Here is a 16,388-nt window from a genome sequence, read left to right on the forward strand (position 1 = left end):
AGCCCTTAGAGACCTTCCTTGGCATCAGGGCCCTTGGTACTAGAAGTACCAGTTACAAGGGACTTATCTGAATGCCAGGGTGTGCCAATTGTGGATACAATGGTACATTTTAGGTGAAGGAACACTGGTGCTGGGGCCTGGTTAGCAGGGTCCCAGCACACTTCTCAGTCAAGTCAGCATCAGTATCAGGCAAAAAGTGGGGGGTAACTGCAACAGGGAGCCATTTCTTTACATAAGTTTAGTAGCATCTCGTTTGCACCTGATCGTGCTCCTGTGCTCACAGATTCTGATGCTAACTTTTCTTGTGGTCATCCCCACGTACTGAAGTGGGCAAGGGCATTTGATTAAGTAGATTACGTTTTTACTGTTACAATTGGTAAATGATTTTTGCACCCAAGGGGTTCTAAGGTTGAGGTTGATGGTGGTGGATTTTTGGGTAAAGGGGCAAACGCTGCAGTTGCCGCATGGGTGGTGACCAGCAGGGGGGGCCAATTGCCAGAGTGTGGTCTGTGCGGGTCGCCGTTTCTCCTTTGGTCTGGTATGGACCACCATATCACGTATATTACTTGCTCTCTTATACGCGTGTAATGGTGGATCAAAGGGTAAGCCACCTGAAGTCAGGATTTTCCAATTGTCTTTTATGATCTTTTGAATTTCATTAGATAAAGGATTAAATGTGGTCACACAAACGATCTTGTCCAAACTTGACTTTGGTGCGTGGGGCTGTAGCAGCTGGTCTCTATTGTTATTGCGTGCTCTTTTTAAAGCCCTGCTCACTAGGTGTGGGGGATAGTCTTTGGTGTGTAACTTCACAGTTAATTTGTCTGCATGTTTGCGATAATCAATCACTGAAGAGCAGTTTCGTCTTAACCGTAGGAACTGCCCAACCGGAAGGTTATCTCTTAGAGCTCGAGGGTGGAAGCTCTGATATTGTAACAGATTATTACAGTCCGTTGGTTTGTAGTATACCTCAGTGGCTAGCCCTCCATCATTCTCATAGATAAGTAAATCCAGGAAAGGTAACTTGTTGTCGCCTATGTTCATTGTGAACGTGAGGAAAGGGTTTGCTCCGTTAAGCCAAACTGCAAACGCCTGGGCTTCTGCCCTACTTCCCGTCCATATTAGAAGTACATCGTCGATGTATCGTTTCCAGAGTTTTATCTGGTCACGGTAGGGGTTCTCCTCATTCAAAACAATTTGTCTTTCAAAATGGTCAACGTATAGACATGCTAGACTAGGGGCGAATGTGCTGCCCATTGATGTACCCTGTGTCTGTAAAAAGAAACTATCCTCAAATTTAAAGTAGTTTCTGGTGAGAGCGAGATGTGCTAAGTCCAGGATAAAACCCGGAGGGGTTTGGGATTCATTCATGTGAGTTTCCAGCAGGTCACTTATCACTTCCAAGGTAGCCTCTTGTGGAATATTGGTGTATAGTGACTCCACGTCAAGGGTAATCAGGAGCTCCTTGGTTTTGTCAAAGGTTATAGAATCCAGTAAAAGGAGGACATGGGTGGTGTCCTTCAAATAGGTCGGGATTCTTTTAACTAGTGGTTGTAGAAAGAAATCCACGAATTTTGACAAAGGCTCTAGTGCTGAGCCTAGACCGGAAACTATGGGTCGTCCGGGGGGGGGAATCTTTTCTTTGTGTACTTTTGGTAAAATATAAAAGTACGGGATTTTCGGATTGGTCTGTATCGGGAAAGATGCCTCATGATCTGTAATCCAGTTGTTTTCTTTCCCTTTAGATACTAGGAAAGTGATTTCTTCTTGAACATCGGTAGTAGGATCGCGTGCCAAACGTTTATAGTGTCTGGTGTTCCCTAGTAGTCGCTCACACTCGTCTTTGTACATTTGTTGTGGGAGGATCACTGTAGCCCCACCCTTATCTGCTGGTTTTATAATGATGGTGGGGTCAGCTGTGAGGCCCTTCAGTGACTCTATTTCGATTTGGCTCATATTGTGGAATATTTTGTTGGGAGCTTTTGTGAGACCATTGATTCTTAGGGATACTGATTTTTCGAAGGCCAGTACCTCCGGGGGCATTTGCCCTGCCGGGGGACAGAAAGTAGATTTGGGACGTAGTCCCGTATTCTGTGTGGGAGTTTCATATTCCTTCCCAAGGAAGAAGGTCTTTAGGCGGATCTTACGGAACAGGCCCGCTAGTTCTGTTCTAGTTCTGAATAAATCAACCTTCGGGGTAGGTACAAAGTTCAAACCTTTGTTTAATGCTAGAATTTCGGTTTGGCTCAAACTCCGGTTGCTTAGATTGATGATGTTGTTTGTCTTTTCAGGGGCCAGTTTCACTTTGTCTTGCTGGTCCCTGGGACGGGATCCCTGTGTAGTGGATTTTCCAAGGCATCCTCTTTTGGGCGCCACTGTACCTCTTTTCTCCTCCCCCTGTCCCTCCCGTGACCTCTGTCTAAAAAAGGCGGCGGGGGTTCGGGAAAGGACCATTGGGCTGGGTGTTGCAGGTAGGGTGCTTGATATTGTTGAGGAGGGCCATATTGATTTGGCCAACCCCATTGTTGGTTAAAGTAAGGCGGGTAAACGGGAGGAGCCGGTGGAAAATTCCATCCTCCTCGACGTTGCCCACGCCGCCCACGGCGATATCGTATGTTTCCTGAAGAGTTACTGTCACTGTCTGAGCTGATATTGCCCCCGGATGAGGTGTCAGAAGTGTTGGTGGAATTCTTTGCTACATAATCAGGTTTAGTGTAGGGATATATCCTTTCCAGGGAAAAACGATTCAGATCTTTTTGGAATTTGGCTATTTTTTGCTGAGTTAGGTATTCTTTATATTCATTCATGTTTTTGTTTACCTCCTCCAGTTTCTTTTTGAAGGAGAGAATACTCACACCTGACTTCAGGTTGTTCTCACTGGTTTTTATCTGGACCAGTAGGGTTTCAGAAAGCCTAGTGGCTGTTTTTATAATTAATATCAGCCAATCTCGAGTGCATTTCCATGCTATAAGTGACCAATCTTTACGAAACTCAAAGTCGTCAAGGAATATGCGGGGCTCATTAGTAACGAGTAGTCCGTTTGGTGCAGAGTTACTACGGAGGTATTCCGTGAGCACGGCTCCATGTAGTATAGTCTTTACTTGGGAGCGTTTTAATTCCACTAGGGTGTCCCAGTCCCCCAGTTGGGACAAACTCTTTGACAGAGCCGTGTCCCCAAAAAGTGAAGGGGCTGCGAGGATAGCTGATACTTCCTCTTCATTGAAGGAGAGACCATCTGCCATGGTGTGGGTGGGGGGAAAAAATCAGAAAAGGAGGAGGGAAAACAAGGGATCTGAATGTAGAAGACAGACGCGGGAACCGAAGTTCTAAGGGACGCAGACGAGGTAGGGGTGCTCACTGAGAGACAGCAAGCTATGTCTCTCACAATCGAGAGATAAGGATAAGAAAGCTCTCGCAGCCGGGCGGCTGCTCTACTATCACATTACACAAGGGAGAGCGGATGGGAGCAAGGGGAAAAAAACCAAAACCGCACTCGGCTCCCACAAGAACACAATCACAAAAAAGGGGAGTGCGGGGTTGTATATAAAGTGGGGGGGTCAATAGTGTACTAGTTGTGACGCTAGACCACTCGTAGTCCTCAACTAGAGGTGAAAAATGGGTGGACTGTGTAGTTATGTTAGGTCTGGGGGGAAGGAGAGGAGCTGGGGAAAAACCACGGAAAGGAAAGTTTCCTTTACGGACTAGGTGGTCTCACACACTATATAGTGTCATGCTTCATCATATGACCACCTAGCCCCACCCAGGTAGGACAGTGCCACCTGGGCGGACTCAACCTCACTGTTAAAAGAACAGGAGGGAGTGCGTAAATTAATCTTATTCCTGGAGATAGGGATCCAGCTATACTAGGGAAATAAAAACACCTACTCAGGTACCCGAGTAACTTTAATGGGGGTCCTGTGTGGTGTGGTTAAAAAGGATGGGGAACCAGTGTGAGAGCAATGACTCACAAGGTCACCTGTCTAAAATGGGGTAGCCGACATGTTTCTGCCCTTATGGTGGAGCTATGGAAAGTCTCTGGGCATTCATCAGGGCATTGGATCCCTGTAGTGATTCCTACTTAAACACTGCGAAAATAATCACAAATGGAAGGGAGGGCCTACCTTAACCAAGAAAATATCTGGGGAGGACCTAAAGAAGAAGGGGAGAAAACAGACCAAAACATAGTGAATAATAAAACACAGCACACCAATCCACACGTGTCAAAATTCATGCACGCCGCAGAAGTGCTGGTTGCAAAATTTTTTAAATCGCAATAGCATCGAGGTAGGTAATGCACGGTACGTGTGAGGATGGGAAGACAATTTCTTACCCTCACAGTTGAGGCTACTAGCCTCTGGTATCCTGGAGAGGGAGCGTCCCCTTATAGTAAGACTCTAAGGTTCCAGGGGAAAAAAGGGGAAAGGAACAGGAGAGAAAACCGATAATCATAAAGGTAATTAAAGGAATACAGGGGAGGGGAAGAGAAGAAGAGAATGAGGAGAAAGGAAAACAAGGGAGAAAAAGAGGGTGACTGAGTAAAAAGAGAGGGGATCCAAGGCCAGAGGGAAAGAGGGAAAAAAGGAAATTAGAGGCAAAGATTATAGATCAAGATGGAGAGGAGGAGATATAAAGGAAAAAGAACAAGAAGAAAAAAGAAGAAAGAAGAAAAAAGAAAGAAGAACGAAGAAAAAGAAGAAAAGGAAAAAAGGAAGATAGGAAAAAGGCGGAGAGGAAAAAGGGAAGGGAAAGGGAAGTAGGAAGATCAAATAAGAAACTAAAATTAAAAAATTAAATAAATCCAAGGGAACAGAGATGTCTTATCTGTGTCTCCCACGCTGTCTGACTCACTGCATCAAAGGTGGGCGCTCTCTGTGCGCCTATACCGACCTCTCATTCAGGACCGCTTGGATACAATGGTCTGGTGGAGAGGGGTAGATATAGTGGCCTTAATTAGGACAAGAGGCAGCTGATGTGAATCACCGTCGCGGCCCAGGGGGGCGGGGCCGGAAGTCCGGAGTTATACCTCCAAATATGGTCAAGCCCGAAGTGGCCCTTAATGGCTATTAGAGTGCCGGGGGCCGGAACCCATGAAAATCCCCTCGGACGTGCGCCGGGGGGAAAAACAGCCTTGTCTCCGTGAGAGGAAAGGCCGGGATGAGGGCGCGTCAGCCTGAACTCCGCCGTCGGCGGCGACGCTCGCCCCGCGAGTGCTGTAGGGAAATGTAGTTTCCCAACAGCACACGCGGAACGCCAGCTGAGTAGGCCGCCGGAAAACAGAGCTCTCGGGCGGCCTAGTGCGCTCAGGGAGCGCAAACTGAAAACGGGGGGGAAAAGGGGGAAAAAAAGGGGGAAAAAAAAAAAAAAAGGGGGGGGGGAAAGGGAACAAAAAAGCGGAAAGGGGTGGGTGGGGGGGGAAAAAAGGGGGGGAAGGGAAAAAGACAGACATGAAAGAAAGGGGAAGTGGAGAGAGGAAGGGGAGGGGGAACGAGGAGAGACCAAGGGCAGGGGGGGAAAGGAGGATGGAGCTGAAAAAAGGAAAGATTAAAGATGAAGATAAAAATAAAAATAAAAATAAAAATAAAAATAAAGGGATAAAAGGCAAATATATATATAAAAAAATGTTTTTCCATACATATAATAAAATAACATAACAAAGATGTAACTGAAAATAAGTAGGGGAGGGGGGTGGGGAACAGAAGAAGAAAGGATGGGGGAGGGAACAGAAAAAGGGGAGGAGAAAGGAACAACCAAGAGATGAGAAAGATAAAGAGAGAAAGAAGAGAGAAGAGAAGAGAGAGTCCATGGGCAGAAAATTCTGGGCAGAAAAAGTTCTTCAAGTGGGTTCTAGGGTTGCAGAGAGAACCACGGTATCTCATCATTTAATCCAACCGTGTCTGTGTGCAACCTCCAAATCCAACGTTGCTCAGCCCTAAAAAGTTTTTCAGACATGTTGGTGGTCGAGGGGGAAAATTGTTCCAGGACTGTCCATGACATGTCGTCTGGGGAATGATTTTTTTGTAAGAAATGGCTGGTAAGTTTAGTAGCATCTCGTTTGCACCTGATCGTGCTCCTGTGCTCACAGATTCTGATGCTAACTTTTCTTGTGGTCATCCCCACGTACTGAAGTGGGCAAGGGCATTTGATTAAGTAGATTACGTTTTTACTGTTACAATTGGTAAATGATTTTTGCACCCAAGGGGTTCTAAGGTTGAGGTTGATGGTGGTGGATTTTTGGGTAAAGGGGCAAACGCTGCAGTTGCCGCATGGGTGGTGACCAGCAGGGGGGGCCAATTGCCAGAGTGTGGTCTGTGCGGGTCGCCGTTTCTCCTTTGGTCTGGTATGGACCACCATATCACGTATATTACTTGCTCTCTTATACGCGTGTAATGGTGGATCAAAGGGTAAGCCACCTGAAGTCAGGATTTTCCAATTGTCTTTTATGATCTTTTGAATTTCATTAGATAAAGGATTAAATGTGGTCACACAAACGATCTTGTCCAAACTTGACTTTGGTGCGTGGGGCTGTAGCAGCTGGTCTCTATTGTTATTGCGTGCTCTTTTTAAAGCCCTGCTCACTAGGTGTGGGGGATAGTCTTTGGTGTGTAACTTCACAGTTAATTTGTCTGCATGTTTGCGATAATCAATCACTGAAGAGCAGTTTCGTCTTAACCGTAGGAACTGCCCAACCGGAAGGTTATCTCTTAGAGCTCGAGGGTGGAAGCTCTGATATTGTAACAGATTATTACAGTCCGTTGGTTTGTAGTATACCTCAGTGGCTAGCCCTCCATCATTCTCATAGATAAGTAAATCCAGGAAAGGTAACTTGTTGTCGCCTATGTTCATTGTGAACGTGAGGAAAGGGTTTGCTCCGTTAAGCCAAACTGCAAACGCCTGGGCTTCTGCCCTACTTCCCGTCCATATTAGAAGTACATCGTCGATGTATCGTTTCCAGAGTTTTATCTGGTCACGGTAGGGGTTCTCCTCATTCAAAACAATTTGTCTTTCAAAATGGTCAACGTATAGACATGCTAGACTAGGGGCGAATGTGCTGCCCATTGATGTACCCTGTGTCTGTAAAAAGAAACTATCCTCAAATTTAAAGTAGTTTCTGGTGAGAGCGAGATGTGCTAAGTCCAGGATAAAACCCGGAGGGGTTTGGGATTCATTCATGTGAGTTTCCAGCAGGTCACTTATCACTTCCAAGGTAGCCTCTTGTGGAATATTGGTGTATAGTGACTCCACGTCAAGGGTAATCAGGAGCTCCTTGGTTTTGTCAAAGGTTATAGAATCCAGTAAAAGGAGGACATGGGTGGTGTCCTTCAAATAGGTCGGGATTCTTTTAACTAGTGCCCCCGGCACTCTAATAGCCATTAAGGGCCACTTCGGGCTTGACCATATTTGGAGGTATAACTCCGGACTTCCGGCCCCGCCCCCCTGGGCCGCGACGGTGATTCACATCAGCTGCCTCTTGTCCTAATTAAGGCCACTATATCTACCCCTCTCCACCAGACCATTGTATCCAAGCGGTCCTGAATGAGAGGTCGGTATAGGCGCACAGAGAGCGCCCACCTTTGATGCAGTGAGTCAGACAGCGTGGGAGACACAGATAAGACATCTCTGTTCCCTTGGATTTATTTAATTTTTTAATTTTAGTTTCTTATTTGATCTTCCTACTTCCCTTTCCCTTCCCTTTTTCCTCTCCGCCTTTTTCCTATCTTCCTTTTTTCCTTTTCTTCTTTTTCTTCGTTCTTCTTTCTTTTTTCTTCTTTCTTCTTTTTTCTTCTTGTTCTTTTTCCTTTATATCTCCTCCTCTCCATCTTGATCTATAATCTTTGCCTCTAATTTCCTTTTTTCCCTCTTTCCCTCTGGCCTTGGATCCCCTCTCTTTTTACTCAGTCACCCTCTTTTTCTCCCTTGTTTTCCTTTCTCCTCATTCTCTTCTTCTCTTCCCCTCCCCTGTATTCCTTTAATTACCTTTATGATTATCGGTTTTCTCTCCTGTTCCTTTCCCCTTTTTTCCCCTGGAACCTTAGAGTCTTACTATAAGGGGACGCTCCCTCTCCAGGATACCAGAGGCTAGTAGCCTCAACTGTGAGGGTAAGAAATTGTCTTCCCATCCTCACACGTACCGTGCATTACCTACCTCGATGCTATTGCGATTTAAAAAATTTTGCAACCAGCACTTCTGCGGCGTGCATGAATTTTGACACGTGTGGATTGGTGTGCTGTGTTTTATTATTCACTATGTTTTGGTCTGTTTTCTCCCCTTCTTCTTTAGGTCCTCCCCAGATATTTTCTTGGTTAAGGTAGGCCCTCCCTTCCATTTGTGATTATTTTCGCAGTGTTTAAGTAGGAATCACTACAGGGATCCAATGCCCTGATGAATGCCCAGAGACTTTCCATAGCTCCACCATAAGGGCAGAAACATGTCGGCTACCCCATTTTAGACAGGTGACCTTGTGAGTCATTGCTCTCACACTGGTTCCCCATCCTTTTTAACCACACCACACAGGACCCCCATTAAAGTTACTCGGGTACCTGAGTAGGTGTTTTTATTTCCCTAGTATAGCTGGATCCCTATCTCCAGGAATAAGATTAATTTACGCACTCCCTCCTGTTCTTTTAACAGTGAGGTTGAGTCCGCCCAGGTGGCACTGTCCTACCTGGGTGGGGCTAGGTGGTCATATGATGAAGCATGACACTATATAGTGTGTGAGACCACCTAGTCCGTAAAGGAAACTTTCCTTTCCGTGGTTTTTCCCCAGCTCCTCTCCTTCCCCCCAGACCTAACATAACTACACAGTCCACCCATTTTTCACCTCTAGTTGAGGACTACGAGTGGTCTAGCGTCACAACTAGTACACTATTGACCCCCCCACTTTATATACAACCCCGCACTCCCCTTTTTTGTGATTGTGTTCTTGTGGGAGCCGAGTGCGGTTTTGGTTTTTTTCCCCCTTGCTCCCATCCGCTCTCCCTTGTGTAATGTGACTCTCCCCATGGGGCCAGCAACATGTCTCGGTTTGTGGCAGGCTGCTAAAACTAGTCAGCCTACACAGATAGTCGGTTAAGTTTCAGGGGGCACCTCTAAGGTGCCCTCTGTGGTGTATTTTACAATAAAATGTACACTGGCATCAGTGTGCATTTATTGTGCTGAGAAGTTTGATACCAAACTTCCCAGTTTTCAGTGTAGCCATTATGGTGCTGTGGAGTTCGTGTTTGACAGACTCCCAGACCATATACTCTTATGGCTACCCTGCACTTACAATGTCTAAGGTTCTGTTTAGACACTGTAGGGGTACCATGCTCATGCACTGGTACCCTCACCTATGGTATAGTGCACCCTGCCTTAGGGCTGTAAGGCCTGCTAGAGGGGTGTCTTACCTATACTGCATAGGCAGTGAGAGGCTGGCATGGCACCCTGAGGGGAGTGCCATGTCGACTTACTCGTTTTGTCCTCACTAGCACACACAAGCTGGTAAGCAGTGTGTCTGTGCTGAGTGAGAGGTCTCCAGGGTGGCATAAGACATGCTGCAGCCCTTAGAGACCTTCCTTGGCATCAGGGCCCTTGGTACTAGAAGTACCAGTTACAAGGGACTTATCTGGATGCCAGGGTCTGCCAATTGTGGATACAAAAGTACAGGTTAGGGAAAGAACACTGGTGCTGGGGCCTGGTTAGCAGGCCTCAGCACACTTTCAATTGTAAACATAGCATCAGCAAAGGCAAAAAGTCAGGGGGCAACCATGCCAAGGAGGCATTTCCTTACACCATGTAAGTGTTCTGATTGAACAGAATTGAAGGGTAGCTGTCTTGGCTCCATGTGGCCTCTGTACAATAGTTTGTAAGTGTTCAGTCAAGCTTCAAAGAAATACAACCATCTGATGCCTTGCGCTTGCAGTACAAATTTCAGTGCAGTGTCATGCGTTCGGTATGATCATAGACAGAATTTTTTTTCTTCAAGACCTATTAAACATAAGAAGATGCTGTAAGTTGGTTGGCAGATACCTTATCCCCATCTTGTCTGTGTGAAGAGCTTTTCTGATAGTACGAGCAGTGGGACAGGCTACTCCTGTTTCTGGTAGAGGTTGCTATTTATATGTGCATGTCCTAGAAGTTTCAATTTAATCTTTAAGAATGAAACCAAAATCATTTGTTTTTCAGGTTTTTACGTGACAGGAACAGCAAAGAATTCCTATTTTACAGAAAGCGAACGGCAGAGATCCGAAAAAGCAAGGAAGAGGTGGATGAGCCCAATCGGAAAGGTAACAACCCCAGAAATCAGGAGCTGCTTTTCCTTTAAAACCATAACTTATGGTTCGATGGCATATGTTGCTGCAGATACACATGTTTGGCACAGTCCGCTGCCTGGTGTTGGGCTCGGAGTATTACAAGTTGTTTTTCTTCGAAGAAGTCTTTTTTGGTCACGGGACCGAAGGACTCCTCCCTCTTCGGCTCCATTGCGCATGGGCGTCGACTCCATCTTAGATTGTTTTTTTCCGCTGTCGGGTTCGGACGTATTCCTTTTCGCTCCGTGTTTCGGTTCGGAAAGTTAGTCAGAATCTCGGAAGAAAGCGTCTGTATTGTTCCGTTCGGTATCGGGATAGTTAGGTACTTCGACACCGATCATCGGAAGACTTTGGGGTAGTTTCGATCCCCCATCGGGGCCTGGTCGGCCCGACCGCGTGCGACATCGAAGCCGATGGAACGGACCCCGTTCCGTTTCTGCCCAAAATGTCACAGTAAGTATCCTTATACAGATCAGCACTTGGTCTGTAACTTGTGCTTGTCCCCCGAGCACAAGGAGGATACCTGTGAGGCCTGTCGAGCCTTCCGGTCCAGAAAAACACTCCGGGACTGAAGAGCCAGGCGTCTACAAATGGCGTCCACGCCGACAAAACAACGTTTCGACGACGAAGAGGAAACATTCTCGGTTCCGGAATCAGAATCCGGAGACTCCGACGTCGAACAACAGCAACAAACTGTGAGTAAGACGTCGAAAAGTAAAACCATCGACAAAACGAAAGCCCAGGGGACGCCACTGCCAACAGGCCATGGCTCGACCCATAAAACAGGCGACCCGTCGAAGGCGCCGAAAAAGGGCACGCCCATAGCGAAGACACCCGACTCCGGTCGAGGGACCGCCATGGAGCAACCTCGGAGCCGAGAAAGCGGCTCCGAGAGACAAAAACAAGATACCGGCACCGAAAAACATCGGCACCGAGAATCCATGCCGAAAGGAACAAAAATTCTGTCGGTGCCGAAACCGAAAAAAGATTCTCTCTCGGCGCCGAAAAATACCACACCTTCATCCTACTCAGAGGAACAAGGAATAAGTGGCCAGATGCACAGATTTGGACAAGAGCTCCAAAGTGTAGAATCAGACTACACACAAAAGAGACTGTACATCCAGCAAGACACAGGGAAGATATCAACCCTTCCCCCAATAATGAGGAAAAGAAGGATCAGTCTCCTCAAGGATGACGCACAACCACAAGCCAAAGTGGTCAAAAAAGTCACGCCTCCGCCCTCTCCACTACAACAGGCATCGCCGGCGCAAACACCGCCACAAATGCACTCACCAGCGCAAACTACCATAAGTCAAGATGATCAGGATCAAGACGCTTGGGACCTATACGACACCCCAGTGCCGGACAATGATCCAGATTCATACCCCACAAAGCCGTCACCGCCAGAGGACAGTACCTCATACTCACAACTGGTGGCTAGGGCTGCAGAATTCCACAATGTCCAACTGCATTCAGATCCTATAGAGGATGATTTTTTATTTAACACCCTCTCGGCTACACATAGCCAATATCAATGTCTCCCAATGCTACCGGGGATGTTACGGCACGCAAAACAAATTTTTGAAGAGCCCGTAAAATCAAGAGCCATCACCCCAAGGGTGGATAAAAAATACAAACCATCACCCACAGATCCAGTGTTTATTACTTCGCAGTTACCACCTGACTCCGTAGTAGTAGGGGCAGCTCGCAAAAGAGCAAATTCCCATACATCTGGTGACGCCCCACCTCCGGACAAAGAAAGCAGAAAATTTGATGCGGCAGGAAAAAGAGTAGCATCACAGGCAGCCAACCAGTGGCGCATCGCAAATTCTCAAGCGCAGATATGATCGCGCTCACTGGGATGAGATGCAACTTCTCGTAGACCATCTTCCCCAAGAATACCAAAAAAGGGCGCAGCAAATAGTTGAAGAGGGACAAACGATCTCAAACAATCAAATCCGCTCTTCACTGGACGCAGCCGATACTGCAGCGAGAACAGTCAACACTGCTGTCACCATAAGGAGACACGCTTGGCTCCGCACTTCAGGCTTCAAACCTGAAATCCAGCAGGCTGTCCTTAATATGCCCTTCAACGAAAAACAACTTTTTGGCCCTGAAGTGGATACAGCCATTGAAAAACTTAAAAAGGACACAGATACGGCCAAGGCCATGGGCGCACTCTACTCCCCGCAGAGCAGAGGCTCTTTCAGAAAAACTCCATTTAGAGGGGGGTTTCGTGGCCAACCCACAGACACCACCAGCCAACAAACAAGAACCACACCATATCAGGGTTCCTTCCAAAGGGGAGGTTTCAGGGGATATAGGGGGGGTCAATTCCCAAGGAGTAGGGGAAGATTCCAAACTCCAAAAACACCTCCACCTAAACAGTGACTTTCAAGTCACGCAACCCCTTCACTCAACACCAGTGGGGGGAAGACTAAGCCAATTCTACCAATCTTGGCAACAGATTACAACAGACAATTGGGTATTAGCAATAATCCAACATGGCTATTGCATAGAATTCCACAACTTCCCACCAAACATCCCTCCCAAAACACGCAAAATGTCACCACAACATTTAGAACTTTTAGGACTAGAAGTTCAAGCACTACTGCAAAAGGATGCAATAGAGTTAGTACCGGTACAACAAAAAAACACAGGAGTTTACTCCCTGTACTTTCTAATTCCAAAAAAAGACAAAACATTAAGACCAATATTAGATCTCAGGACACTAAATACCTACATCATATCGGACCATTTTCACATGGTCACACTACAAGACATCATTCCACTGCTCAAACAGCAAGATTACATGACCACATTAGACCTAAAGGATGCGTACTTTCATATACCAATACACCCTTCTCACAGAAAGTACCTACGGTTCGTATTCAAAGGAATACATTACCAATTCAAGGTGTTGCCATTCGGAATAACAACTGCACCAAGAGTGTTCACAAAATGTCTAGCAGTAGTAGCAGCACACATCAGGAGACAACAGATACATGTGTTCCCTTACCTAGACGATTGGCTAATCAAGACCAACACAGTAAAAAAATGCGCAAACGACACCACATTTGTCATACAAACCCTTCACAAACTGGGGTTTTCCATCAACTATACAAAATCACACCTAGAACCGTGTCAGACACAACAATATCTAGGAGCAACCATCAACACATCAAAAGGAATTGCCACTCCAAGTCCACAAAGAGTGCAGGCATTCCACAAGGTAATAAGTGCTATGTTTCCAAACCAAAAGATACAAGCAAAATTTGTGCTAAAACTTCTAGGCATGATGTCATCATGCATAGCCATTGTCCCAAACGCAAGACTACACATGCGACCCTTACAACAGTGTCTAGCATCACAATGGTCACAGGCACAGGGTCAACTTCAAGATCTGGTGTTGGTAGACCGCCAAACATACCTCTCGCTTCTATGGTGGAACAGCAAATATGTAAACAAAGGGCGGACATTTCAGGACCCAGTGCCTCAATACGTTATAACAACAGATGCTTCCATGACAGGGTGGGGAGCACACCTCAATCACCACAGCATTCAAGGACAATGGGATATACACGAAACAAAATTTCATATCAATTACCTAGAACTGTTAGCAGTATTTCTAGCGTTAAAAGCCTTCCAACCCATAATAACACACAAATACATTCTTGTCAAAACAGACAACATGACAACAATGTATTATTTAAACAAACAAGGAGGAACACACTCAACACAATTGTGCCTCCTAACACAAAAAATTTGGCAGTGGGCGATTCACAACAACATTCGCCTAATAGCACAATTTATTCCAGGAATACAAAACCAACTAGCAGACAACCTTTCGCGAGACCACCAACAAGTCCACGAATGGGAAATTCACCCCCAAGTTCTGAACAAGTACTTTCAAATTTGGGGAACACCCCAGATAGATTTGTTCGCAACAAAAGAAAACTCAAAATGCCAAAACTTCGCATCCAGGTACCCACACCGCAAATCACAAGGCAATGCTCTATGGATGAGTTGGTCAGGGATATTTGCGTACGCTTTTCCCCCTCTCCCTCTCCTTCCATATCTAGTAAACAAGTTGAGTCAAAACCAACTCAAACTCATACTGATAGCACCCACATGGGCAAGACAACCTTGGTATACAACTCTACTAGACCTTTCACTAGTACCGCATGTCAAACTACCCAACAGGCCAGATCTGTTAACACAACACAAACAACAGATCAGGCATCCAAACCCAGCATCATTGAATCTGGCAATTTGGCTCCTGAAATCCTAGAATTCGGACACTTAGACCTCACACAAGAATGCATGGAGGTCATAAAACAAGCTAGAAAACCTTCCACTAGACACTGCTATGCATCTAAGTGGAAAAGATTTGTTTACTACTGCCATGCCAATCAAATACAACCATTACATGCCTCTACTAAAGACATAGTAGGATACTTACTACATTTGCAAAAAGCAAATCTCGCTTTTTCATCTATAAAAATACACCTCGCAGCAGTATCTGCTTACCTACAAACTACTCATTCATCGTCTCTATTTAGAATACCAGTTATTAAAGCATTCATGGAAGGGCTAAAAAGAATTATACCACCAAGAACACCACCAGTTCCTTCATGGAATCTTAACATCGTCTTAACAAGACTCATGGGTCCACCTTTCGAACCCATGCATTCCTGTGAAATGCAATATCTAACCTAGAAGGTCGCATTTCTCATTGCAATCACATCCCTCAGAAGAGTAAGTGAAATACAGGCATTTGCCATACAAGAACCATTTATTCAAATACACAACAATAAAATAGTTCTAAGAACAAATCCAAAATTTCTGCCAAAGGTAATCTCACCATTCCATTTAAATCAAACAGTAGAATTGCCAGTGTTCTTCCCACAACCAAATTCTGTGGCTGAAAGGGCACTACATACATTAGACATCAAAAGAGCACTAATGTATTACATTGACATAACAAAGCTAATCAGGAAAACAAAACAACTGTTCATAGCTTTTCAAAAACCACACATAGGAAATCCAATCTCTAAACAAGGCATTGCTAGATGGATAGTCAGATGTATTCAAACATGCTATCTTAAAGCCAAAAGAGAATTGCCTATTACACCAAAGGCACACTCAACCAGAAAGAAAGGTGCTACAATGGCCTTTCTAGGAAACATTCCTATGAGCGAAATATGTAAGGCTGCAACCTGGTCTACGCCTCATACGTTTACTAAACACTACTGTGTAGACGTACTAAATGCACAACAAGCTACAGTGGGCCAAGCTGTACTAAGAACATTATTCCAAACTACTTCAACTCCTACAGGCTAAACCACCGCTTTTAGGGGAGGTAACTGCTTTATAGTCTATGCCAAACATGTGTATCTGCAGCAACATATGCCATCGAACTGAAAATGTCACTTACCCAGTGTACATCTGTTCGTGGCATTAGTCGCTGCAGATTCACATGTACCCTCCCACCTCCCCGGGAAGCCTGTAGCCGTTTAGAAGTAGATCATAAATCTTAAACATCTGTACATTTGTAAATAATTATTATAAACTCTTAACGTACATACATATTCACTCCATTGCATGGGCACTATTTATACCAAACAACTCCATCCTCACCCTCTGCGGGGAAAACAATCTAAGATGGAGTCGACGCCCATGCGCAATGGAGCCGAAGAGGGAGGAGTCCTTCGGTCCCGTGACCAAAAAAGACTTCTTCGAAGAAAAACAACTTGTAATACTCCGAGCCCAACACCAGGCAGCGGACTGTGCCAAACATGTGAATCTGCAGCGACTAATGCCACGAACAGATGTACACTGGGTAAGTGACATTTTCATTTCTCAGGTTGTTCACTTCCTCTGGTTGTAGCTAGTTTTTTGCATAGCTATTTAGTCTGAGATGTTCCTGAGCAGTGAGCGCCATCTAACAATAACTAGTGAACAACTTTCTTTCTGTGGCAAGCAAAACCAGTACACATCACAAGACTAGCTCTAATATATTTTTTTTAATACTTTTGTGGATTTCTTTTTCATGTTATTCTGCAGGCTTTAATTTTATGATGTGTTAACTTGATAAAGCT

General features: G+C 45.4%; 1 protein-coding gene across 1 annotated transcript in view; it reads left to right on the forward strand.

The window, feature by feature from the left end:
* SUGP1 (SURP and G-patch domain containing 1) overlaps nucleotides 1–16,388 on the forward strand; it is a 303,889-nt gene that overhangs the window by 197,038 nt on the left and 90,463 nt on the right. The window contains exon 6 of the mRNA XM_069216188.1: nucleotides 10,163–10,263. Coding sequence (XP_069072289.1) covers nucleotides 10,163–10,263 — 101 coding nt within the window. The remainder of the gene's footprint in view (nucleotides 1–10,162; nucleotides 10,264–16,388) is intronic.

This window comes from Pleurodeles waltl, chromosome 12 (assembly GCF_031143425.1).
Source record: "Pleurodeles waltl isolate 20211129_DDA chromosome 12, aPleWal1.hap1.20221129, whole genome shotgun sequence".
NCBI classification, from domain to species: domain Eukaryota; kingdom Metazoa; phylum Chordata; class Amphibia; order Caudata; family Salamandridae; genus Pleurodeles; species Pleurodeles waltl.